Below are 26765 nucleotides of genomic sequence, written 5' to 3'. Positions count from 1 at the left end.
TAAAGAGTCTCTTTAGAGAAAAGACTGAGCAGGAACCTCTCAGCATTGGAAAACTGTTTCTACAGTTATTTAAGCAGGGAAAATAATACAGCTCAATATTTTTTTTCCTTCATTTATTATAGAAGCATCCATTTTTTCCAACCTGAATAAAAATGCGTCAAACAGATCAAAGGGAACTGTGCCCTCACCTGTCTAAGAACCGGCATGCAGGTCCCCAGAGAGAATCTGGGATATGACTGGCATTAACAGAGGCAGGATTTGGGTCACGATGATGAGCAGTTGGAAGCAAACAGAGCCTACAAAGAGAATAAGTCAGCAATGAGGCAAAAAAAAACAAAAAAAAAAAAAAAAAAACACACAAAACAAAACCCAAAAACATATGCCATCCTTGATGGTAATTTTGACATTGCAGGCAACCCTCTTGGCATCATGAACACTGAACTACTACAGACACCACAGCAATTTCAATATATAGCTAAAGGAAAACTAAAAACCATGTGTATGATCTACTTTATTTCTTCTGAATTTCTCCCAATTCAAAGCTTCAGTTTTTTTAAAACTGGAGTTCAGTGCCAACAGAAAGTCCTTCTACTAGTTAACATGAAGGTTTAGGACCTTATAAAAATTCTTTAGTGCAAACATACTGGAACCGTTTTTCTGCTTCAGACAAGGTCAGTTCAGGTCGTACTGGAGCAGCTCAGGGACCAAGGACAGGAGGTATGTGCAGCAGGTAGTGGTCCAGGCTTGAGCTGTGACTGCACCAGTGGCTGCTGCTGCTGCAGAGCTGTTCGAGTTCTCTGGGTGCAAGACCGCCTGCAGGGACAAAGGAAGTGGGGAGGGAGACAGAAAGAGGACAAGAGAGATTTAAAAGCAGAACCAATGATAAAGTTAAGTAAGTAATCAGGACAAGAAAAAGGGAAACGGCATGAAAAACACTTCTGTGGGCTGTTTTTGTTTCCCACGGAATCCAACTATCAAGTGGGCCACTGGTCACAGCTGGAAGTTTTAACTGGATCACTGACCAACAGAAATAAATAAGTAGAAATGCACCAAGTCATTAACACAGTAAGAAACAAATGAGTATGCTGGACTGACAGCATGTCCTGTGTAGCCTCAGTGAACACAGCTTCACACTAGGGCTGGGCTGACTGTATGGTTAAAGCAGAAAGCCAATGTAGGCTAAAAATCATTATGTCAATAATTTAACAGGTGAGGGGCAGAAGTGTGCTCTGTCTTGCTCTGAAGAAAACCAGTCAAGGCAAACTCTGTAGAAAGACATAGCCGGCGGCAGTAGCAGCTACACATCAGACAGTCGGGATGAACACACACACAGACAAGACACAGCTGCCATGCACACACAAGGCAGGCAGTGTATTCTGATGCTGCATCTTTTCTATACCACTTCATCTGCCTCCATCTTCAGTTACTGTTTCTTACGCTGTATAAACTTGCTTTGGCACCTCACTTCTTCCACTCTCCCCAGTTCCCTCCGCTCTAGATACAAACACACGCCTCACCCACGTAACACATGCAGAGTGTTCTGAGAAAGTTGTCTGTGAAGACAGAGACAGCCACAGGAGCGAGCAAGAGGAGTGAAACGCCAAAGTGAATGGTGGCGTCTTAAAACAGTCGTGACGATTTACACTCGATGTTCGCGATAGTCATTCACTACATCGCACGTGGAAGAAGCCGCGATACAGTGAGTATATTCGATATATATCGCCCGCCCCTACTTCACACTGTATGTAACCATTGCCAAGAGGTCACTGAGCATCTCTGCCACCAAGCCCACTGAAACACTTTTGTACTGAATCATTTTTTTGCACATGATTTGCCAAGATTACACAGCCAATGACTGCAACAATCCATTTCATGCACTGAAATTGTTCCACTCCACATGAATGTCGCACCATGTAAGATTTGGTTTAGTTTTTTGCATTTCTCATCTTTTTTGCATTTTAGCTGTGACTTTTTTAAAATGAGACAATCCACAAAATATAACTTGGGAAGAGATTTTCTCATCATACTAAACACAGAAGAATTGGGCTGTTGGTCCTCACCAGCTCTCAGGTTGGAGTAGGCGATCTTTATTCCACCCAGTGTGAAGGGAAAGCTTTTGCTGGCAGGATACATTTTGTTCACAATGGCTCAAACAGCTTTCCTAACCACATCTTTGAAGTCTCCCATCTTCAGGCTGGGAAAGGAAGAGAGCAGAACAAAGGGACAGAATAGTAGGTCAGGAAATGACAGAAGAAAACCTTTAAGCACTGACCCACTTTTTTTCCTGTCAGTTTGGGGGTTGACTCAGATGGCCCCTGTGCACAATGGGTGTCATCACAGGTTGTCAGGACAGGTCCACTGTGCCACTGCAATCAGCAACCTGACTAAAAGGTGCAACTCATCATTGTCACACCCCAGTGGCTCTCACTATCAAGGTATAGCAAAACAAAAGTCAAGACATTTCAGTTTGTGCAACATTGTGTGACCCTGGTTGAAACACAGGTTTAGTCCCAGACTTTCTAAAATTGTTTGTGGTAAACACTCGGGATGAAAAAGGTCCATTCATCTCACAATATAGAGGAGTGTCATAAAACCTCCAGGTACAATGAAAGGGATTGAGTGTAACTGAGTCATCAGGAGCTGTACTGACTATGCTAACATATGCTCAGCTGTCCAATTTCCAAAAACAGTCATAATTTTGCATGAAGCAATATGTTAACTGACAAGTGGTGATACACATGATGTTTGTCAACTAAAACAAAGGACTGGACTGAAGCTAATAAACTGATATTCTTAATTATCTGAAGCAGATGGAAAACCAGACTGATTCAGGGACACTCATCAAAAGCACTGTGGGTGACTAATTAACAAGTACAAAAAAAAAACAAAAACCCTTTGGTTAAAAAAATCATCCTCCTACAGTAAGACAGCAGTACATCCAAAAAACAAACCTTGAAATGAAAGAGCTGGTCTCCAAGTCAGTAAGCTGATAGTTCAGTTCTGCTTGAAGGAGGGGGGAGCTCAAGAAACTCCACAGCACAGCATCCTACCACACAAAAACAGGGAGATATGAAACAGGCTGTATTAATATACTTTCTGCAGGAGAGAGAAAAAAAAAGACATATTTTTGAACAACAGATTAAATTTATATACTTATGAGGAATCGCTCAAAATAACATAACTGAACAAAAAATAAAGTCATTATAGAAGAACTGCTCATACAGTTTTACAGACCTACTATGGTAAATCAACATCAAGTAGCCTTATGAGAAATCTCAGTGGTGCTTCTGATGTGTAGCCTATCACATTATACATATGCATAAATGGGGTGAACATAGAGTTCTGTGCACCTAATGAACTGCCTAGCGAGCCTACATCTATGCAGAGCACACATTTCATAACATGGGGGATGGAGATTGAGTCAGATGGCCCCTGTGCAGTCTGTGTCCTCAGGTTGGGTCAGGTTGGGGTGCTGATGCCACTGCAGCAGACACCCCAGCTGATTAGTGCAACTCATCACTCTCATCCGCCACCACCCCCACGACGAACACTGACTTCCCTGCTTGCTTTGTATTTACCTCGCGTTCACGACTGTGGTCCGCAGCTGTTTATCCGCTCTGTGTCGGCCGCCATGACTGAGTCTGCCTCAAATCAGTGCATTCCGAGACCTTCGCGACAGTTTTCATCACCTGAGGTTAACAACGAAACATGCAAGAAAAGCGGGTCTTTGTTCTCAGACTCATCATAAAAAACCGAAACTGGCCTCCGTGAGACTGAAAGAACCCAGAAGACTAATATTTTTTTTCCTTTGACGTTAAAAAACAGTTAAAACAAAAGGCCAGTACCGACTGACGAGCTCTACCTGCGTTAGCGTAACTGTTAGCTAGTTAGCTATGTTAGCTTCTCACATTCGCTTCAGTCTCTCATAAATGGCAGATAGTTCTCCCTAAAACAGAAAGCTAAACCAAGACAACCCAATCCAAACGTACAGAAACCGTGTGCATCCAGCTCACTTTTCTAATAACCACTTTTCCTTGTGTTTCTTGCGCTTCTTATCTCGTCGTTGCGGCCCTGCGACGTCTTTTCCTGCTTTTGAACAAGAGCGCCGGGTAAAGCTGATCACTGATTGGCTTAAACGCCGGGATGATGGACGTTCATTGGACAATTGATATTTTCTTTCCACCAATGACAAGTTGTGTAGTGGTCACATGCACACAGTCGCCGCAGAAGCGCAACAGCTTGAAGCTCTGCGGTTATTTAGCTGATTAATGAACTAAAATTAAGCTGATTTTATAAGTAGTTTATAACCTCTTACATTAAATTTCGCTCGCTCTCATTGTTTTGCAGAATATAACGCACATGTTGATATTACAAATACTGCCATTATTTTCTCTGTGTACCTGGGTGTAAAAGCTGAGACCAACCTTTTACCCCTGGATGTAGTGGTCTGGTACTTTACTCAGCCACATCTGTCCAGATTTACACAATGCTGCTGTCACTGAGTGATAGTGGTATAAAATGCTCTGCATGTATTTCCACTGAAGGATCTAAATGTTACTGTATTCTTAAGTAAGTCACAATGTAGCACATCAACAGGGGCTTATAGGGTGGGTGTGGTAGTCCAGAATTAGTTGTGTTTCCATATGGTAGCCACTACAATATACCTATTTATATTCACTTTTATTACACAAGATAACAACTGATTCTAAGTTACTGATGTTATCTGAAGCTGGTTGAAGCTTGTTTGCAATAGAAAACAGATGTATATTTTCAAGTAATGTTAGTACAGAGAATGCAAAATGCTTTTTTGTACATCATCCTCTTTTCGCATCTTATCTCTTCTCCCTCTATGTGAATGAATTTCCTGTGTTTTGCCTTTGTGTGTTTGCAAAATCTGTCCTCTTTCCGGGTCAAAGTAGAGTTTGTGGTCCAGGTTGTGTCAGCTCTGGGGCTGGACCTGGAGGTTGCTTTACATCTTCTGATTTACATTCTTCACTCCAGACATTGTAAGACTGCCTGAAACACATTTATTTGATATTAGAACTTATGTACTTCACATTGCCTGGTGCTATTTTGTCTGCTCTCTAAACAATACATATGCATTTTCTTTATTGCTATATGATCATTGTGCCTGATGAGGGAGACAATTGTCTAAGAGCAGTAAGTGCATAGATGAGTGAGACAAAAGTTTCATTGAAATGCAAATGCAATTTTATATTAAAAGATAGCAAAGGGATAATTCACTATATCACACAACACAGCTTGTTAGTACTGCCATGGAAATACATATACAGTCTTTTCATATTTACACATCAAGTGACAACCAAACAGAAATCATAAATACCTCTTTTTGTTAACTTTACAACAGCTATACGCGACCAGTATTTCATAAGATAAAAGAGCACTATTAAATAACTGGTATCTTCCCTATCATTTACAAGGCGTGGAAACAGTGGTTAAAATAATCCAGCAAAAACAAAAAAAGTTCTTCTCCAGTGAGTAAAATTAATACAAGTCTAAAAACGGTCATGAAATCCCTTTGTACAAAAGACTATACAACTTAATCAACGCAATATCTTCAACAGAAATGTTTTTGCTTATTTCGGCATGATATAATCTGTACAGTTTTAGCATTCCTGCAGCAGAGTTGGAGGGACTGTGAGCCGGGATGATTGGTTACTGGGTCGCTGTGATGCTCTGTAGGCCTACTGTCAACCAACCGTCAGAGACCGTAGTTATGTAGCTGCCAAGACCCTCTTTCATTGGCCTCAGTGCTTCGTCTAGCAGCAAATCAGCAAGTTGCTGAGCTTGTAGCAGATACTTCAAAATACATGGTTCTATAAAGTCTAACTGATATATTTGTCAATATAACAATATAGTATTTCCTCGTACCATATTTCAACAACAGACAGAATTGTACTCTAAAGTTAAAGCAATGCATAATATCTTTACTTGTATTAAATTCTTTTTTTTTTTAAGTTGTCAGTGATATATTTCTAAACTATAACCCTCACTGTCTGATGGGGTCAGACATGCACAGTGTTCCTAATTTACCCATTTGTTATGCTGTACTGTGGCAGACACTGTGGGTGCACCTTTGCATTACAGATTTAGAGTTGATGGATTAAAACTCAAATCATGAAAAGAACAAATGTTCTAATTTACCTCTAATAGTGTTTGGTCACGCAGATACTTTTTGGTTGTACGTGCCAAGTTTCTTGATATATTCGTCTCTGAAACTTGCTGCTCCCCCAGTGCGATAATATAGAGCCAAAGTGAAACTGGAGCTTCTGTGATTTACGGTCCAGAAGTGAAATTCGATTCAAAAATCACATTGACATTTGTAGTAATGCAGATATCTAAAATCTAAGCTGACAACATGACCTTTCTTAACGGTAACTTGTTCAGTTTAGTCAATTTGTAAAAACAGGGTTTTCTGGTTTTTTTTGTTTTGTTTGTTTTTACAATATACAGAGGTCGACAAATTAAAGGAAAAACATGAATAAATGAGAAAAATTGATGCCAATCATATGCTATGGCCTTCACTGTCGCCAGATCTCTACCCATTGAACACCTGGGGAGATTTTGGACCGACGTGTGCTCTCCACCGCATCATCAAAACAGAATTAAATCAATGCACTGATGCTGTTCTTGCGGCACATGGTGACCCAACACCTTACTAAGACACTTTGTTGGCTTTTCCTTTAATTTGTCACCAGTAGTTGCAGTAGCCTTAAAAATGCTCTAACCCACATACTTAAGACCATTGCGGGTTAAATACATATAAGATGGACAGGGAGAGCTGAATGGCATGTACTTTTCTTAGACATCTGGGATTACAGCTGAACTACAGGTGGATGTCATGGATAAGGGAACAGGTGTTAAACGTGTTAAAATTAAAATCAAAGACCTTCAAAATGTAATAGTAAGTGCTCATAGATCATCATTTATCCGGATAGCGAACCCTGGGAACCTGAATCATATTTTCTGGAAAGACCAATAAAAGAAATGTTCAATGTGAGGTTGCACTGGGGAAGTAGCTCCACAGTTAACCCTGGTGTTTGTGGGCAGAAGAAATCCCAGAGACATATATCTAACAGCTGGGTAAATAAGACCTCAACTATCTGCATGGCTGAACAGCAGTAGTGGTAAGTGAGAAGATATGTTTTTCTGCAATTTGGGTGACCAAACCCAAATAAAAAAGAATGTCACATACATTTTAAAACCTCTGAGAAAAATAAATATACAGGTTGAAGGAGGAAAGAGAACGAAATGTTTGGCACTTAGGCTGTTACTTCATCGCATCTTCCTCTGCTCTGCCCGAGGATCAACAATGGTTGAATCACAACTTTAAAAAAACTAAAAAAAAAACAAAACAAAAAAAACACACACACACACACACACACACACACACACACACACACACACACAAAAAAAAGGCTCCTTTCAGTTTACTTTTGCAGAGGTTGAATGGACTTCTGCAACCAGTATAGAGGACCAGCTACAGCAAGTCCTTGTTTGACCCGTTGGAGGCTGTAAAATAAGGAATCAGAAGCAGGCGTCGTCACTGAGGTCTCGTACCAGTAGGGGCAAGTCAGTAAAGTCAAAGGAAATCAACAATTCGTTATTAAAATACATTTCTACTGAAGTGTAAATGCAGAAAGAAGTATGGAGACTCTGTGAAGCTCCACCCTTTGGCACTGTCATAAATACAACTCTTGAAAACCCAGGTCCTGCAGCACAAAGTTCAAACAAACACTCCCACCGTTCTCTGAAAGTCAGCAAACCCACTCTACAAGTACAAAAACGTTCATAAATAGAGTTCATAAAGACATGAGTGGTATTAGAGAGCATCATGGTTACATCGTCCAGGGAGTATGTCATTTTAGCTTTGTCCCAAAAAAAAAAAAAAAAAAAAAAAAAAAAAAAAATTCACAAAAAATAAAGGTGAAGTTGTACACAGAGAAGCGTTCGTCACTCTCAGAGTCTGCGTCCTTTAAAAAGGCTCCAGATAACGCTTGTGTCTCTCTGTTCACTTCCTCCCCAGAGTTATTTGCTTTCTTGTTCCAGCATGCTCATTAGTTTATCATTTTTGCCTATAGGCAGTAGCACTGAGGGTAGTATTAAAGGACTGTACTGTGTGTGTATATGTGTGTTTGTGTGTGCACAAGTAGGACGGAGCCCCATTTTCAGAGACAGTAGTTGTGTTTTTGGGAGCTTGGTTGTGTCTAACCAGGTTCATATGTACCATTACTCTACCTATGCAACAGTTACTGTGTTTTTACCTATTTACCTTTGTGTTTTTGTACCAGCTATAAATACAGGTGTGTGCATGTATGTATTAGGTAATAGAGGTTGAGATAAAGCACAGAGGGCGGGCGGGGGGGGAGGGGGGCCTCCCTCACATTTCGCTCTCAGTGGAGGGCTTGCGCGTGGAGGTCCACCCGGTGTCAGGCAGGCTGTGCTGGGCATGACGCTGTGGGGTGATGGCTGAAGGAGTCAGGGTGGTTATGGAGGAGCATTCGGACGCCTCCTCCTGGAGGAGCTGCTCCGTCTCGCCATCATCTAGCGAAGCGCTGCTGGCCTGCAGGGACACGGTGTCTGTGCGCATGCAGGTGTGCAGGCCTCCTCTGGACGGCTTGATCTGTTTTAGGTCGTCCCAGTAAAGCTCCTCATTGGACAGGAGACACACGCCTTCCACAATGCGGATCTTTTCCTTGGTGTAACCTCCATCCACTCCCCCCTGGACAACAAGACTTGGTTAGTCTAGTCAGAGTGACGGCCTCTATGTATGTGAGCAGTTTAAAGGAAAAATCCACCCTCAGGTTCAATCTGTTCAACTAAACAATTCCCAGGAGTCAATTTGTGATTAAATGTCTTTTATATACGTTTCTCCTCAATTTCCTCGTCACACGCCCGTTTCCTCCTTCTTTCCTTAACCCTAACCCTCCACTCGTATTTAAAGAATACTTACAGTTTATTGATGTTAGCATTGGCTAGAAAAACATCACCAAAATCACAGAAGTTTAACCTGTTAAAGGTGGATTTCCCTTTAAGGATTAATCAGAGACAAACTGCACGACACTCCGGAACAAGATATCACCTTTAAACACAACCCATGCACAGCAGCTTGGTTCCTTTTAGTAATGCTGTGCTTTCATCTGGAGTTAGTTTTTTCATTTTCAGATTAAGGTGCTACAGGTATGTAGTTACCATAAACAAAAACACCAGTCTGTGTAATGTGGAGTGAAATCCACTGAACTGGGGGATGGTGTTATTTTTCCAGAGCAAATGGAGCCAGGCTACAGCGCTGCATATAATGCTCATGGAAATTAGTGAGTCTATTTTTACGGGAATAATTTAGACAGTGTCTCTTCATCTCCAGCATGAAAAAAAGCAGCTCAGCTCACATCACTCAGTGTCAGTGTCCTTACCTGAAACTGTGCCATCAATCATATCACAGCTCTGACACAGAGCCGACCAACTGTCTGCAACATGCTCTGAGATGTTTATGCTTATTTCAAGGCTTCACAACTTATTTGAGAATAATATACCGATGATGATGATACATGTAGCACCTTTAACAAAATCTATCCTTATATTTAGATCCCTTCCCTGTTGAAATGTCAGTTTCACAAATAAATCAAATCGTATAAATATAGTAGTATAAACACTGACATGCTACTGATCACAGATCTCAGAAACTGCACCAAAGACGGAAATGATTAATTGTTGGATTGCAGAGTCCATGCAAAGAGAAGACAGAAGAAATGAGGGAAAACAAAGAAGGACAAGTCAGAGAAAACACAACTGGATAGGACACGACTCCTCCATGCTGTGTAACTACCTCTCCACGGGACAAGTGGGTCAAAAGATAAAGGGAGAGAGGGAGTTGTAGGGATGAGAGAGCTGCAGTGAGGGAGATAGAGCGGGAGGACAAGATGAGCACGGGTGTCTGTGACCTGCTCATGTCACAATCAATCACAATCAATATGACCATAGAGACAAACAGTGAAGTCATTTGTCTCTGTGGTTACCCACCATACACCTACACAGTCTGTGATCAATCTGAGAAAATATCATGGATTTACCTTAAATCCATTCATCTATTAAACCGAAAAACGTCTGTCACTTTCACTTCAGTGCGCAGCCTGTTCCTTACCTCTTTCTTATATCGAAGCTGGTTGTATATCGGAGGCTTCTGCGACGCCTCGATCTTGACCTCTTGTGTGGACGTCCGGTAGGAGGGGTTACTGTAGGTCAGGTTGCTCACTCCCGGGTCAGCGAACTTTGACTTTTTATGCCTGTTGGTCAAAATTAGCACATGGTTTACATATAGAACTATTTTCTCTGTGCATTTATTATACCCTGAGAAAAGTATCAAGCAGGGGACTGACCTGTAAATGATCAAAGCAGCGATGAGGATCAGAATAGCCAGGATGGTCAGAACTCCACCAATCACATAGCTGATGTGAAGGCCTTCTCCTGCAACAGATAGCACAAATATTAAAGATTGGTGTATTTACAGAGCAAATCTAGTGGCTTTGTTTTGGTATCTTGTTTCCTGTCTAACCCACTTTCAGTTTGATCTCAGTTCTAAAAGAGTTTGGGCTTTTGTCGGGTTTACGTCCTGTGGGATGGGTTGGGATGGATGTCCTCAAACTTTAAGCAAGTTGTATGACTGCAGAGTTCATCCTGTGAGGATTAAAAATATTCCCTTTGTGTAGAGATAACACAACAAAACTCACCATTTCAGCTTTATTTATTTATTTGTTGTTTTGATTTAGTTTTACCGTTTTTCTGTTGAGTTTTTCTGTTTTTTCAGGACTTGAAGCACACATGACTACCATGAAGCACTTTGTAGCTGTATAATAAAGTTTTAATATTATAATTGTTCATCATTTCATTCGCATTTAATCACTTTGTTGATGGACTTTGGCTGACAATTATTTGTTTGCTTTTTCAGGCACTTGTGTGTTATTTGTGCCAAGTCAGATGTGTCAGAGCATTCAAAAAAAAAAAAAAGAAAACAAAAAAGAAACACTTTCCCTGTCGTAATTGCTTGGTTTTGATGTGAAAGATGTTTACAAGTTGGAAACTAGTAATTACTGTACCTCCCACACAACGATAAAAACACCATGATAACACCTCCAAAAGCTGTTATTATGTTGGCTTGCTAGTAACCAACAGCTACAACCAATTTCACCTAATGTTTCAACTTTACATTTGTGTGTATTTGTTTGATAAAAAAAAAAAAAAAAAATGGATTTGTCTTTTACACTTTTCATGGAGCTAGGTGAACAGTCTCCCTCTGCTTCCAGTCTCTGAGCTAAGCTAGGCTAAGGAGATACTCGACCTATCTCTGAACTTGACACATGGATGAAATTAAAACATGGCTTTTCTCTTTAAACTGTAAGATGGTAAATGTGAATTTCCCAAATGTCAGACTTGACAGTCAGATTGTTCCTTTAAGACTACATGCAGTGTGATAAGAAGAAACTATTTCATATACTAACCGTGAGGAGCTGTCACCACGTTGCTCGAGCAGCCCTCCACACTCAGGTTCTTGTCAGTGCAGCTGTAAAAATAAGACAGGAATACAACAGACTATATGTTAGGAGACTTAACTTAATGTTCAGTGGAAAAGACCTTATTAAGTCAAAACCATTACACAGTTTTCCCTGAAGATAACTCTCTGTAAAGGCCTTTGGGAGGAGTGTGTAAGCTTCTGTAGTATCACTGCTGGCTGAAAACCTCATTGTGTTTTGTGTTAGGGATGAACAGTGACATAATTAGTCCTTAGTGGAATAAGAAAATTCTCTGACCTTTTACGACTGAAAGAATTCAATGTTTTTTTGTGCAAGGACAAGCAACTTCACTTTATCCAATTATTGCAACTTCTTCAAATTAGGTGAACAACTAAAGGAAGTGACAGAAAATCCTTCAGCAGCTTGTTTCACCTTGTTTCTCAGTGTGATACCATGAAAGTATTCTGACATACTTTAAGCTATTATTATTTATTATTTATTAAATAATCATTAAGTTATTACATTTTAGAGCAAGTAAAGTTCAAATCAGTTTAAAAAGGAGCTTTCCTGTTAAACAAATATCCAAATGGACAAACAGACGTACTTGACCAGCGAGGGTCCTCTGTGTGGAGTGTCTGTTGGAGCTTTAGGGATCTTGTTAGGGACAGGAGTGCTGCTGGTTCCTCTGGCAGGAGACGTAGGGATGTAGCCCGAAACTGATAAACACAAGCAGATCAGAATTTGAGTGTCCTGGAGCAAACTAGTGACTTTACCTTTATTTCTTTGTCACTGCATCTTTTTAACCTGAAATAACTGTGGCCAAGATAATCCAACTATGAGCTTTTCTTATTGGCCAAGAATATGGGATTTGGACTAAATCACTGTTTGCAAAGCTCCTCATGGTCAAACATCTAAAAGTCAGCACATGCAACAGTCCGGTACACACTGCACAATCACAGCGGTCACTCACTGGTGGAGCAGGGTCGCCCATCTGGTTCATCCGGGCAGGCGCACACAAAGCTGTTGGTCTTTGCAAAGCAGAGGTGAGTGCAGCCGCCATTATTCACGCCACAGAGGTTGGTACCTGAATTAGAGGATGGCGATCATTCACAGACAGTCTGGTTACATTTGAAGTGCATTTTTGAGGATGTAGTTTGTGGTGTTGTAAAAAAATATCATGTTAAAAATCACAAAACATTTTCAACACAGGGACTGAAAAAAATCATCCTGTTTTCTAACCAATCAATGGTGATAATGACTGCGTAGCACTGAGAGACTGATATTGAATATTTCAGAAGAAGAAAGACAAACAACACAACTATAAGGTGAAAAAAATTCTTTCTCTAGCATTGATTTTGTTCTCTTTGTATTAGTATTGACAGGAAAAGTAGGAAAACATAGTGAGGTCTTTGGTGTCTCCCATGTCTGCTGGAGGCGTCAGAAGAAAAACCTCCTTACCTGTCTGTCTGTGAGGTGATACCACTATAATGTCCATGAGCCCCTCCACGTTGGCCAGCACTGTTTCCTTGTTACGGCCCGTGTGCTTGTCCACCCGCTGGATGGACTTAGTCTGCCAGTCCGTCCAGTAGATCCAGCGGTCTTGCTGCGAGAGTCGGGAGAAAGGAGTTAGAGGGGAGGACACCGGCTTCAACTGGGGAAACACGGGAGAAGAAAAAGGAGAGGAAAAACACAGACAAGGAGCAAGGGGATGGGAGGAAGAAAGGGAAGGGAAAAGGGGAGGGAGAGAGGAGGAAGAAAAATGAGGGTCAGAGTGGAAGGGAAGTAGAAGAAATGGTTAAGTCGAATGAGTTCAGTATGAGCTGGAGGACGAAGAGACGACCAGTGAGAGTCACACGGTGAGCCGATGAGTGAAAGAGAGCAGGTGAGTGGAGGAAGGAGGGTCAGCCCACAGCAGAGGGTGAGGAGGGGTGAGGGTGGGGGTACCTGCGTGAGGGCGAACGGGTGGGACACGGGGCTGACAAGGACCTGACGCAGTTTCCCGTTTAGGTCTGAACTCTCGATCCTGTCCAAGTGGGCGTCCACCCAGAAGATCCTGCAGAAAACATCAAAGAATCATTAACGCACCTCTACACCCTGTGAGGCTGTAACGCTAAATACACACAAGAAAACAAAAGTGTTGGATGGATGAAAAGTTGAGAGACAGCTTGGCTTTTTTTAACTTCCTTACCACTAGTGGGGTAAGGTTGTGTTTTTACCTAAATCAAAAGTTTATCCTCTAATTGCACATAATTAGACTTGATTCAACTTTCGTCAGTCTAAGCTTGACCCCTCAGTTGCACTGTTATCACTGCTGCTATCATCATTCTATTATCACACCAAAGAATGTAAAAAGTTAAGATTGTACAGTTATACAAGCCAGTTTGTCAAATATGCTAAATCCTCTCATGATTTTAATGATTAATCTCATTATGTTGAGTAGTTACACAATAACTGGCTGTTGTATAATCTTCAGGACTCTTTTCTTGTCTCATAGATAGAATTTCTGATGATCCACCAGGGTTATTACATCATGAAACCTTCATAATATCTCCTCTAATTTAATTTACAAGGCTCTTTTGTGAAAAAAAAAAAAATCCCTACAGGTAGCTCCCCCCCACAGATGTGCTTCTCTCTCTGACCTTCGTGTGTCGTAGTCTAGCGTGAGACCGTTGGGCCAGCCAAGGTCCGTATTGATCAGGACCTTTCGGTCTGAGCCGTCCAAATGAGATCGCTCAATCTTTGCAATGTGACCCCAGTCAGTCCAGAACAGGAACCTGCAGAGACAAGGCTGAACTGGTGAGGAGACTATTGTAAAAACAACCTTTTTGTTAATATTTATCTTTTTCTCGACTTTATTATCTGGCTTGTTTAGAAATTTCTATTAACAGCTTGTGAGCCAAAACTCCCCCCCCTTACCCTTTGCTTGGGAACACTGCGATGGCTCTGGGTTCATCCAAACTGTTGTTGACCAGGACTTTGCGGCTTGTTCCGTCCAGGCGGGCCACCTCGATGGTGTTACGCCCAGTGTCGGTCCAGTACATGTTCCTGGACACCCAGTCTACAGCTAGCCCATCTGTGGTTTTCAGGCCTTGACTGATCACCGTCTCCATGTCACTGCCATCTAGGTTTGCACGCCTAAGTAGAGGACAGACATTTGATGATATTAGGCGACTTTTATTTGTTTTGTTTGCACAGTAACAAAGAAGCAGTTACTATGTAAATATCTGATATGTACAAAAAGGCACCTATATATACAAGCACATTTCTACTTACATGTAAACAGACATACATGAATCCAAACTAAACAAGCTTGTGCAGGAGACGTAGGAAGGTAAAAGCTTGAAAAAAAGACCTCCCTAAAAAACCCATGGCTAAACAAATTGAATTACACTAAATGACGCTGTTTTTGTTTTTGTTTAGACAATGACTGACCTTGATTAATACAGAAGATCATAAAATCCTTATTACTAAATTAAAGCTAAAACACAAATTGCAAAAGAGAGATTGCAAGCAGATATTCAGATCTTTGCGTCCCGACCTGATAACGTCTAGGGTGACGTCAGTGTAGTAAAGTTTTCCGTCTACACTGTCGTAGTCCAGTGAGATGACATTGTGCAGCTCTGGCACCGGTACGTGTACGTCAGTGTGGTCGTTGGTGTCCAGGGAGATTCTGCGCACGCTGACACGGTTGGAGAAGAGCAGGTACGTCTCTGGTGAGTCGTCACATGACCTGCCGTCTCCCTTGAGCAAGATGCCGGTGGGACAGGCACACGACGTGCCATTGGGACGAGGCAGGCACAGGTGGGTGCAGCCACCATTCCTCCTGCCACACTTATTAAAACCTGAAGAGACCAGAGAGAGAAAACTTGGTGCAAAGAGACAGAGGAGTACTTAAAATAGGACAGATGCTCCAAAATACTGGATTCACACTACACTTCTTGTAATCTTTCAAACATCCCAAGGTTCAAAGTTCAACTTCCAGTCCTCAAACTCACCCAGTGGCTTCTCCCTGTCCACAGCCTGGATGTCCATCAGGCCTGGCAGGTTGGCTCGCACCGTGATAGTGTTGGCCCCGGTGTTCTTATCTGCTCGCTGTATGCTGCGGCTCTGCCAGTCGGTCCAGTAGATATGGGGCCCCAGGAGGGTTAAACCGTATGGGTGCTGGACTGGAGTCACGAGGGTGTGGCGATTCTGCCCGTTCAGGTCAGATGCTTCAATACGCTGGACAGAACCAAAGATACCAGAAGGTCAGTAGACAACATTACAAGGCTGTAAAAAAAAAAAGAGACTTTTGTCCTTTTTTACAGTTGGGCTGAAAATTAAATGAGCATCACGAGGAGTCACGGCTGACCTCAGTGTGAGCATCAGCCCACAGTAACTGTGAGCCAGCCATGTCAATGGCCAGGCCGTTGGGCCAGCCCAAGTTGTTACTGATGAGGACCACACGGTCGGATCCATCCATCGCTGAGCGCTCCAGCTTAGCATGTTCTCCCCAGTCTGTCCAGTACATATAACTGGAGAAGAGAGAGAGAGGGAAAGAGAAGAAGGACACAGAGGTCAAAGGTCAGATAGTGTAGGAAAGCTGAAACTAGATGATGAAGACAGCACTGAGGATTACAAGTCTGGTCAATTACATCTTTGACAGTACAATCAGAGGTTTGCACCAAATGCTCTGAAAATAAAAAGCTATTGTGCCTGTAGCAGCCTTACCCCATCTCGTGGTAGAGCGCGATGGCCCGAGGGCTGTCCAGGTTCTGCCATACGAGAACTTTCCTCATGGAGCCGTCCAGGTTGGCAACCTCGATGCGGTTGGTCCCTGTGTCTGTCCAGTAGATCTTCCTGCCACAAGCGTCCACTGCCAGACCGTCAGTTGTCACCAAACCTACAGAGAGAGACAAAGATGAACTCGTGATGCTACAGCAGGGTGGAGTTAAACCGTATCATACATGTAAGCCACCCTCCTCACCTGTAGATATGATTTCTTCATGTGCTGTTCCATTGATGTTGGATCTGCTGATTTTCTTCAGCGTGCTGTCAGACCAGTACACTTTTGCTGCGGAGGCAACGCACACACAGATACGTAAGGATGCCAAGTCTACATCACTTATCTTTTTGAGAAACAGATTTTAAAACAAGACATACAGACCTTCTTTGGGGTCAACACCGATGGCGATGGTGTTTTTCATGGAGCTATTGACGGCCAGAACCACATCAGCGAAGTAAGGGATATCCAGAGAAACCATCCTGATGTCCGTCCTCCGTGCAAAGATCAGGAAGCTGCTCATTCCTGCACACACACACACACACACACACACACACACACACACACACACACACACACACACACACGTCAACACACCTCACAGCACCTCTCTGTCAGAACACAAAGGGGGCTGACACACTTTTATCTACAGTTTTTGGTATTAACCCTTTGAACTCGATGCTTTTCTGTGTAGTTTTCTCCTTTTATCTGCAGACTAATAGAAGAGATTTTTCAAGGATTTTGTCACTACTATTGTACTACTATTCCCGTCATGCCTTTGTTGACGCAGATAATAAGCGTAATGTTGCATTGTAGGTTATAGTAGATATTGGATTCACCAGTTACCCATTTTTTCAGCCTATATTTCTTTGCATTTTGGTTAATTTCCACCATGAAACATCAATCTGCATTCGCTGTTACTGTTTGCACTGTAAATATGAACTTACAGACAACAAGTGCTGGGTTAGTTTTTACAATGAAGACAAAGTATAACTTTAAATTATGAGGTATCATCTTAGGTTATAAGTATAATCTTATTAATGTGAATTCTGAGCATATTTTACGACATTTATCCTCAGTGGACATTGTGGAAACTGCAGTGTTTCCTCGATTTAAATTTTTGGGTCAAATCTTTCAGAAATGCAAACAGAGGTTGTTTCATACCAGGTGTGCAGGTCTTTCCGTCCGTCTGCAGGTTGATCCCAGTGGGACAGGCACAGCTGGAGGCTTTGGGGGCAGGAGCCAGGAGACAGAGGTGGCTGCAGCCTCCATTATTCACCGCACAAGGGTTATGCACTGCAGATGGAGACACACAACCAGACTCAGCTCATCCAACAACTAAGGTTCTAGTTCTGCTTAGAGGCAAGGAATGGAAGACAGTGGGACAAACAAAAAAGAAACAGACTACGCTACAGTGAAAGCTGTTGGAGAACACAGGAAAGCCCCCCACACATCATTGAGATCAGTGAGGTTTTAGTTTGGCATTGAGCCCCTGAGGCTCTCTGCCCTCTCAGTGATGTGGGTTCAGTTTACCTGTAATCCCCCCAGTGTCAGCAGAGACACTGGATCTGAGCTGAGAAAAGGCGGCAAAAATCAGAAAAGCAGAGAGTGGTTTTTTATCTTTGTAACAAGAGACTACACAAACCCAGGGCAGGACAGAAGAGTATTTCATTTGTATAGTTTGTACTATGCATGATCTTAATCTAAGCTCTACATGCTTTGAACTTTGGCTGCTTATGCTCATGCTAACAGGACAGGCTGCTCCATAACTCAGGATCCCAGAGGTCCATTTGCCTGGCTTGGGCAAATAACAGTTATTAACTAGTAAAAATTGCTAGAGCTTCTAAACTATTTATCTGATATGGATGCAAACATCCTAAAATTTCAGCAGCAAATTCTATATTGCAGTCACTGTTTCATTTATTTCAGCTCCATTGTGTTGTAGAGACATAACAACGAAAATGAAAAACGTGTCACTGCCCTTCTACTTGCTGACTCCACTGCACATGTTTGCTTCAGTCTTGATCGAGCATGTGGGTGCACACACACCTGTCTCACGATGTCGGTGGAACATGTGAATGTCCATGAGGTTCTCCAGGTTTTCGGCCAGTGTGTGTCGTCCCAAGCCGGTGAGCTTGTCAGCGCTCTGGATGCTCTTGGACTGCCAGTCTGTCCAGTATAGCTTGTCCTTGTGTACAGTCAGTCCAAAGGGGTGCGGCAGCTGGCTGCCAATCAAAACCTGCACACACAACAGCAGCAGAGGTGTGGTGAGATTTATAGACCCTTCTAAACATCTGTTTATCGTGTTAATTTCAAATGAAGAGAAAAACTAGAAAGCTAGTCTCCACTACTGATCAAACTGCTGCTAACAGAATACTTTATTCCTTCTATTTACATTTTATGTTTAAAGACTTTCTCCAACAAATCAGCAGAAGAACATTAACTTAGTGAGGATAAAAATGATGGAATGGCAAATTAAAAACACCCTTTACCTGTCGGTCAGAACCATCAAAGTTGCCAAATTCAATAGTCTTCATGCCAGCATCTGCCCAGTACAGGCGTTTGGTCTCGTAGTCAATGGCGAGCCCGTTGGGCCATGTCAGATTGGATGAGATGATGACAATGCGACTGGAGGCGTCCATTCCTGCACGCTCGATCTTCGGGTTGGCACCCCAGTCGGTCCAGTACATGAAACTATGGAGAAAGAATAAAACAAATGAGAAATAATGAGAATGTCATGCCAGATTCAGGTTCATACGTTACTTTTTAAATCTTTTTAATATCTCACCCTCCGATTGGGTCGACGACAATGTCCCTGGGCCGGTCCAGGTTCTCCCATATCAGCACAGTCCGCATGCTCCCATCAGCATTAGAGACTTCGATACGATCTGTACCTGAGAAACCCAAGACATGACATGAGCTGTTGAAATGTGGGAGCACTAGTTATGACAGTGATTGTACATGACACATGATGCATGACGTCTTTTACCAGCATCAGTCCAGTAGAGCTTGTTGGTCACCCAGTCAATTGCCAAACCTGCTGGGCTCTCCAGACTGGTGTCCACCACCACCTGCAAAAACAGGGACAACAAAGATCTAAATTCTCCAGGTCTAGTTTCAATTTCGCCTCAGGTTACATCTTGAACCTTTGAGACCTTAGATGTGAGAGATCCATACAAATAAAAAGATATACAGTCTATAATTTTTGGTGTTATTCATATTGGAGAGAAAGACAACAACAACAACAACAACAACATTAAAAACATCTGACACTAATATTGATGAATCAAGAGAATAAATCAAAGCCACTATTTCACAGCTACTATTCCATCTTCCCATGAACAAATAGGGACCAATAGCTATAGTATCTGGAAAAACATTTGTACTTTTAAATCTTACCGGGACATGTGTTTGTGTGTCTGTTGTTGTGTTCTCTCTGTGTGAATTTGTGCAGTGGAAAACAAGCGAAACTAAATGTATCACATATCAAATAAACTCTATTACACGGTCTATTTTTTCTAGCAAGCATGAATTGCTGGTCCACTTTCCCATCAGCCCCAGTAGATGGCAGTATTGCATTAACTTAAATCTATCTGTATTCAGCAGCTGCTGCTTCCGATTGAATTGATGGGATGTCTGTGTTGAGTTCAGTCAGAGTATAAATGTGACTGACCTCTTGCTTGGTGCCATTCCACAGCGCTCTGTTGATAGAGTCGGTAGTGACATCCGTCCAGTAGATGTAGCCGTCTTTGGCATCCCAGTCCAGCGCCACGGCATTGCGCACATCAGCCAGAGGGATGACATCATCGGACATGTCCTCTGTATCAAAGCTGATTCGTCGGATGTCCGTCCTTCGGGCAAAAAGCAGGAACTTGTCAAGACCTGATTAAAGACCAAAGGTCTTCTGTCAGTCTTCTAGGTTTAACAGTGGGGTCAACAGTGAACACAGCAAAACAGCACTACCACACAGACAACTAACAGCCCGTAAAGGGCAAATCCAACCAAATCGACTAATATTATCACAACCCTTCCCCTAATATAATCATCTGGTATGATAATAAAACATTTATAACTACAGGGTGTCTACGTGTCACATATTTCTATTTCAAGCAGTGCAACTGTCACAAAAATAAAAACATTCAATAAAAACTTATTTTACAAATAAAATTCAATTTAGTTCAACACTACTTTAACTGCATTGGACCATAACATGTCATTTTTACTTCTAAAATTCCATTAGTTGGAATTTCACTTGTAATGTCTCCTCTGCGTGCACTTCTTCCCTAACCAACACCTCGACTGCGGGGCTGATCAAGAAGATTAAATTCATGTTATCAGATTATCTTTTCTCATTTCCAGGTTATTAAAAATGAGTAGAATTCAAACACAGGGGAACAAATATATTGGTGTGTGTTTTATAATAACTGCTACATAAAAAATATGAAATAGTATTTTAATGCATTCAATAAATGTCACATGCTAACTTGCTAAAATTGTTACATTTATTGCTACTTAAATAAACAATTATATAACGTCCATTAAATTATGACACATAGCATTGCTGTTGAGCAGAAACCTTGTATGTCATTACAAATATTTAACAAATAAAAAAGTATTAAAAAGAGCTTGTGATTAAATCTTGTGGTGCTCGATTATTATTATGCAGGCCCCAAAACAAAACAGTTTTTTTCCATTTCCTTAAAAGTAATGGTTTTGGACATACAAAGTTTCCACTCGACAGTGACAATACCAAGGTGCTGGGTGTTTGGAAACTCACCGTTGGCACAGTTGTAGTGGTCGACCTTCTTGAAGCCGGTGGGACAGGCACAGGTGTAAGTCTTGTTGCTGGGAAGACACAGGTGGCTGCAGCCTCCATTGTTGGTGCCGCAGCGGTTCCTGCCTCCTACAGAAGAGACAGAGACACACGGCTCAGTATGTGATGATTTATGGGGTTAGGCAATCTTTTATAGTTTTTTTTTTGTTTTGTTTTTTTTTACATCCAAACAAGGTCCTAGGTTGCATATCATTTCTCCCTCTGTTTTCTGTCTGCCTCTCTACTGTGTGCTGCCAAATCTATTTTCTGTGATGCCATTTTGCACATTCATTGTATTGTTGAAATCTGAGGATGTAGTGATTCTTAACAGTGATACTCATTTTATACATTGGCAATGTGTCCAATTCAAATTGTGAGAACATACGTGTAAAGCACAGAATTTTTATTTAAAGTGAATGAGGAGGTATTTGTTTCTTTCAGGTAAATGTAAAGGAATAGTTCAGCACTTTTGGGAATACGCTGACACACTCTCTGCAGTTAACTTGTTCATAAAAGCACAACTTGTAGTTATACATTTCTGTATGAATAAAAGGGGCCATTTGTTAATTTTCTCTGCCCATGAACATAGTTTCTTTTGGGGGGCAGGTGGTGGTGATTGTCACTTGACAAGCGCTTCGGGCCAGTGAGGTTAAAATACACCTCTGAGCAGCGCCACGTCTTCAGGGCAGACTGGAGGCTACAGTGAGTCCCTATAAGAAAGTGATGAGACGGACCAGGGCTAGCTGGTTAGCATGCTTTCCACCACAGGAGACAGCTCTCTGTGAGTAAAGGAATGAAGTCTGATGCTGGTCTCACAACATTTCTTCTAGACTGGTAAATAAACAGCTGTTAATGTTAAGGTTAGCTATGTAGCAATAGCAAAACTTGCAAACAGCTCCTTTAAACAAACCAGGTAGAGCATGCTAACAAGTGAGCTGAGATGCTGTATGTTGGTAGTTGTTTTCTGCTTCAAGTCCTGATGCTAAGCTAAGCAAATCCTCCTCTAACTCTTGGAAAGAAAGTAAAGGAGCATAGTGTTGAAACTAGAAGGCAATACTGTGTATACTTTATAAACATCAATTGCAGAGCCTGTTCTTCTAAATGTCACAGTGTGTGTCTGGATTTCACTTGAGTCCAGAGGCCTCTTTGCTTTGTTTAATTAATGCAGAGTTCAAATCTGTTCATCAGATGAACTAACATGACTCAATAAATCTCAACCAAAACAAAAAGAAAAGTGAATGACCTCCCTCTGCCAGCACAGAGGCAGCTCACAGTTCATATTAGTGTCAGGACTGTTTACAGTATTCTATCAGCATGATAACCAAAACTTTCTATTGGCCTGAACTCAAGTTCAACATGGTTTGTTAGCAAAGAACACAACACTATGTTATCATGCTGATAAAACACCTCAACTGGCTGTTTTACCACAGGGTCTAACACTAGAGCAACAAATCATGCTATCATCTCAGGGTTCGCCACCGTGAGAGAAAAGTTTTCACCCCTGTGTTCAACACCTCTAAAGACGGTTCTTATTTTCTGTCTGTCCTCAACCAGCTCAGCTTTCTCCCTCTAATGTTGAGTCTTTGTTTGATGCATGACATTTTCTTCTGCTTCAGGCTGCTAATGTGGATGTTTTTAAAAATGGGTCCATTGTTCTCGAAACGAGAATCCCAACTTGTGATGTCACTGAGCTTTTTCCTAGACTGTTGCTCATAAAGAACTGGCCACATTACTGTTAAAATGAATGTATGTTTTGTTTTTGCCTCTGATGGCAAAACACAGAAACAAAATCTAACATTATCAACATGAAATTCTGCCTACAAAATCAAAACAATCGATTGAACTCCTCCACTGTGATGCGATTGATTACCCTGGTTCAAGTTGTTGCTTTGTGACCTTGCAGTAATTTTATATTCCAATATCAACAATACAACCTTATAACATATTAAAGAACATAGAACAATGAGTTATTTGGAGAACTACACTTCTATAGTGTTACGACTTCAACTTCACCAGCTGCTAAGTGTCGGCTGATTCTACCAATAATCATTTACAGTGAAAAGAGTGTGGGATATTTCATGGACATTTACCACACTTTAAAATGAGCATTTAGCTCCTGACCCGGCTGTGTACCGACCTGCGGGCTGCCTCTGGGGGTGCAGGGTGTGGATGTCCATGGGGAAGTGCAGCTTGTTGCGAATAATCTCTTGATTCTTGCCGGTGAATTTGTTGGCGCTGTTGATGCTCTTGGTGTGCCAGTCGGTCCAGTAGAGGCTGTCCTCAAATACTGTGATGGCAAATGGGTGGGGCAGGCCTAAAGAGAGACAGAGAGAGAGAGATAGACAGAGCTCAGAAAGACTGAGAGATGCTCACTGAAGCGTTTGATTGAACGGGCCAAAGACATTTCTCATGAAAGAATGACCCATTTTTTGGAAGGAAGTTAATCATCAAAGTAAACTAACGCAGGCGCTATGTTTGACACCCTGATAATGACCAAAAATATTGATTCTGTGAGGTTAATGTGGAGATTTGAAGCCTCTTTCCAAACACAAAAAAATTGGAAAGAACAAATGCTGAATTTGGCTCGTTCCACCAGCTCTCTCCAAACATCCTCCCATTCAGCGCTGTGGGCTTGGCTGATGTCATATCTTCCCCATTTAGAGCTGCTTTCAATTACTCTGCCTCTCATCGGCCTGTAGTTGGTTTAGTTGTGGCCGGAGAATCCAAAAGCAGAGGCGCTCCATCGGTTTTCCTTAAGTAACGTGACTTTTCCGTCCAGATTTTGAACACAACATCATGAGCAGCACTTATACAAGGTCAGACTGATACAAGAGCCTGATTCTGGACTGGTCCAGTTCTTCTCTTTGATTTTAATCATTTTAATGGGAGATTTTAATGTGAAGGACAGTAGTGTTGCCCAGATGCTCTCATCCTCTTGTGTGTAAACAGTATTCTAATCCAAAAACAACCTCATAGGTTTTGGTTTAAATGGAGAGTTTTAGTATCTCTTGATGGTCTAAATGATGGTTAACTTAACAAGAGAAAAACATGGAAACACTAAGTATTTGGGATTTTTGATTTCCTCGACTGTCTTGAAACCCTTTTTTTTCATGTTGTGTACACAATGTCTATTAAACATTTGTGGATAAATGAGCAATAATCAAGTAAAAAAAAAAATAGAAAGGCACAACTGATGTCACTTTATCCAACAGAGCCCCCAACCACCTCAGACAAGTGAGAACACAGAGAAAAGATTTAAGTCAAATAACCATGTGTTGTTCTAACTTTAGCAGATAATAATGTGCTCATGTAAAATCCCACCACTTATAGTTAGTAGTAAGTTGAAGGCCCTTTAAAAAGTTGGCTACATTAGAAATTTGCATTGAGGCGTTGCATCTGCGACTGCGTTCGTCTCTGTGTAAATTGTTGACTTGTGCTGATAATTGTCAGTCTCAGCGTTCACAGCCCATCTCAGTGGTCTAAACACTAACATATGTGACAGGGAACTCCTTGCAGATTTGTATCCAGTGGGAACATCTGCTTGGGGTGACTCTTCCACACTCGTCAAAATTAATGTTCTCTTTCTCTCCAGCTTAATCCCTCCTCCACTGGAGTAGCTGCACAGCCAGTTGGATCAGAGGTCTGAATGGATGGAAAAAGTGATTTCTGCTGCTACATAGAGCCGTGGTGGTGGTGGTGGTGGTGGTGCGGTGAGCGTGCTGGTGCAGGGCTTTTAAAAACAGCACTGCTCATTTAATGACAGTGTTTTACAGTGCAGCATAAATGTCAAGTGGTAAATGGCTAAAACTGGAGAGAGACCAGAATGATAACGAGCCACGAGCATCAGAGTAATTGTGTGTGTGCTCAAGTGTAAGAGACAAAAGTTTTATCGTTTTAATCTATATGTATACGTTTTATGAGCAATAAACTATTAGTTGCTCCTGTGGTCCAGGTGAACGTTCCTGCATTAGTCTAAATGAACAAAGAACACATTTTACTTTAGTTTGCCTCCAGAAAATGTTTCCTCACATGTGAAATCTGTGCTAAATATTAGAAGCTGATTGAATCTTATTAGAACTATATCAATATCAGCAAACTCTGAAACTGCAGTACAGAGACAGCAATGAGATGCAGGCACGGTGTCACCATAAGATAGCTTGTCCATCAGAGTCATTAACAAGTTTAATTTTGAACTATTCCTATGGTGAAGTCTTAGCATCTTCGATTCTCCATATTACAAATGCCTACTACTGGCAATCTAACACTGTGTCCTCACTAGGGGAAATTTTCAAGGACTGATACAATACCAGAGTTTCGGTGCTAATCCCAAAACAATACTAATTTACTTAACTTAAACTAAATGTGAACATGTTTTTCAGTAGAAACCCTTTTTTATTTAACAAAGGAGCCCAAAGTTCTCAAATCTCTAGACACAAGCAGCCATATAAGAATTTAAAGTTCCTCTCGAGACATCTTTTAAACTATATAAAAAATAATTTGCAATGATTAATATTTTGTTTAACATGGTTTTGCAACATAAAAAGTGAAAAAAGGGAAAAACTGGGGCTGGAAGCACATCTACTTCTTCACTGAGAAATCTGGATCAGGACTTGTGCCCCCCCCCACCGCCGCTGGTTGTTCTAGGTTGACCGGTGAAAGAGCAGAGAGTGCATCAAGATGGTTAGAGGAGGAAACATCAGAGAGACTCAGACACATGTTAGACCCAGACTCAGGAGTTTGTTGTGACCAAAATCAGAGACTAGCAGTCTTATCAGAACAGTAAACTTAGTTATTCATGCTGTTTGTTAGCTTGTAACTGGCAGTGCCTGACACAGTGTTAGTGGTTGTACTAATGCAAACTCTCGCTCTCTGTACTGACAAAGTTTTTGGTTTATTTAGTCCCACCCATCATCCCTGGAAGTTGACAGGATTGGTTCCTTAGTTATATGACATAAATCTGGGTATCTGAATCTGTTTTTATGAGACTGTCATTGGTTCACTGCAGTTCAAGGTGGAAATACTCAAACATGACATTGACTGCTTATTTCACTCACGATATGTCTTGCATTATATAAAAAACACCACATGGACATGTTAACAAGGCCAAAAACTTGATTTTCATAAAAGGGAGTCTTTAATTAACTGAATTAAATTGTCTAAAATCGGCACAATTATGATTTGGCTCTGGAGCTGTCTTGTCAAAGGATATGTAAAGAATTCTCCCTCCTCTTCAGACAGGTCCAGGTGTGTGTGAGGTGATACTGGCTGACTGTGTGGGTTTTGTGATCTTATCCTACCATGAGGGAGACATCGGTACACCCCCTTCCCTCCCTGTGAGTCATCGACATCTACAGAGGCGCCTGGTTTTGATATGGTCACCTTCTTCCTTGTCATCCAGGCGCCCCCATCCCATCCCATCACACCCCCTCCTGCTCCTTCTTTCCGGGACAGCTGGGGGAGCAGCTGCAGTGCCGACGGGGCATCAAACATCCCAACCAGCCTTCACAGTAATGTCCCCTTTAACCTACATGTGGCACCTCCCCGGTCCTCTCACGCCTGAACCGGATCTGTCACACTCTCTAATCTACACGTCATCAGCAGCACGCCGGCCACACCAGCCGGACACAACACTGCCGTGGGATGGACTTACAACACAGTGAAC

The 26765-nt window shown here is 41.8% G+C and overlaps 1 protein-coding gene, 1 long non-coding RNA gene and 2 other non-coding genes across 6 annotated transcripts in view; all 4 read right to left on the bottom strand.

Moving 5' to 3' along the window:
- Window positions 1–4139, bottom strand: part of LOC139628100 (uncharacterized) — a 66682-nt gene extending 62543 nt beyond the window's left edge. Inside the window, exons 1-6 of one of the 2 annotated variants that reach the window (XR_011692686.1) lie at window positions 4014–4135; window positions 3579–3689; window positions 2952–3046; window positions 2061–2194; window positions 645–813; window positions 189–296 (exon numbers count right to left, since the gene is read on the bottom strand). This is a non-coding gene — a long non-coding RNA (uncharacterized lncRNA). Of the gene's footprint in view, window positions 1–188; window positions 297–644; window positions 814–2060; window positions 2195–2951; window positions 3047–3578 lie in introns of both variants that reach the window. The other variant, XR_011692685.1, reaches the window with a different exon arrangement.
- LOC139628485 (small nucleolar RNA SNORD67) lies at window positions 2299–2412 on the bottom strand. The gene has a single exon (XR_011692795.1). It is a non-coding gene; the product is annotated as a small nucleolar RNA SNORD67 (small nucleolar RNA).
- LOC139628484 (small nucleolar RNA SNORD67) lies at window positions 3416–3527 on the bottom strand. The gene has a single exon (XR_011692794.1). It is a non-coding gene; the product is annotated as a small nucleolar RNA SNORD67 (small nucleolar RNA).
- A 1049-nt stretch (window positions 4140–5188) lies between the features above and the next one.
- Window positions 5189–26765, bottom strand: part of lrp4 (low density lipoprotein receptor-related protein 4) — a 120516-nt gene continuing 98939 nt past the window's right edge. The window contains exons 15-38 of one of the 2 annotated variants that reach the window (XM_071489450.1): window positions 23241–23417; window positions 21068–21193; window positions 19964–20172; window positions 19280–19361; window positions 19079–19184; window positions 18783–18984; window positions 18340–18529; window positions 17455–17586; window positions 16675–16815; window positions 16495–16581; window positions 16239–16410; window positions 15880–16042; window positions 15524–15749; window positions 15067–15370; window positions 14445–14663; window positions 14168–14302; window positions 13473–13581; window positions 12987–13179; window positions 12499–12612; window positions 12133–12244; window positions 11517–11578; window positions 10398–10485; window positions 10163–10304; window positions 5189–8743 (exon numbers count right to left, since the gene is read on the bottom strand). In XM_071489450.1, coding sequence (XP_071345551.1) covers window positions 8402–8743; window positions 10163–10304; window positions 10398–10485; window positions 11517–11578; window positions 12133–12244; window positions 12499–12612; window positions 12987–13179; window positions 13473–13581; window positions 14168–14302; window positions 14445–14663; window positions 15067–15370; window positions 15524–15749; window positions 15880–16042; window positions 16239–16410; window positions 16495–16581; window positions 16675–16815; window positions 17455–17586; window positions 18340–18529; window positions 18783–18984; window positions 19079–19184; window positions 19280–19361; window positions 19964–20172; window positions 21068–21193; window positions 23241–23417 — 3833 coding nt within the window. In that variant the 3' untranslated portion in view covers window positions 5189–8401. The remainder of the gene's footprint in view (window positions 8744–10162; window positions 10305–10397; window positions 10486–11516; window positions 11579–12132; window positions 12245–12498; window positions 12613–12986; window positions 13180–13472; window positions 13582–14167; window positions 14303–14444; window positions 14664–15066; window positions 15371–15523; window positions 15750–15879; window positions 16043–16238; window positions 16411–16494; window positions 16582–16674; window positions 16816–17454; window positions 17587–18339; window positions 18530–18782; window positions 18985–19078; window positions 19185–19279; window positions 19362–19963; window positions 20173–21067; window positions 21194–23240; window positions 23418–26765) is intronic. The other variant, XM_071489451.1, reaches the window with a different exon arrangement.

This window comes from Trachinotus anak, unplaced genomic scaffold, assembly GCF_046630095.1.
Source record: "Trachinotus anak isolate AG129_WGS33_773 ecotype Australia unplaced genomic scaffold, CSIRO_AGI_Tana_v1 ptg000011l, whole genome shotgun sequence".
Lineage (NCBI taxonomy): Eukaryota > Metazoa > Chordata > Actinopteri > Carangiformes > Carangidae > Trachinotus > Trachinotus anak.
Note: the sequence above shows the minus strand (reverse complement) of the source record. Positions and strands in the feature narration are given on the sequence as shown.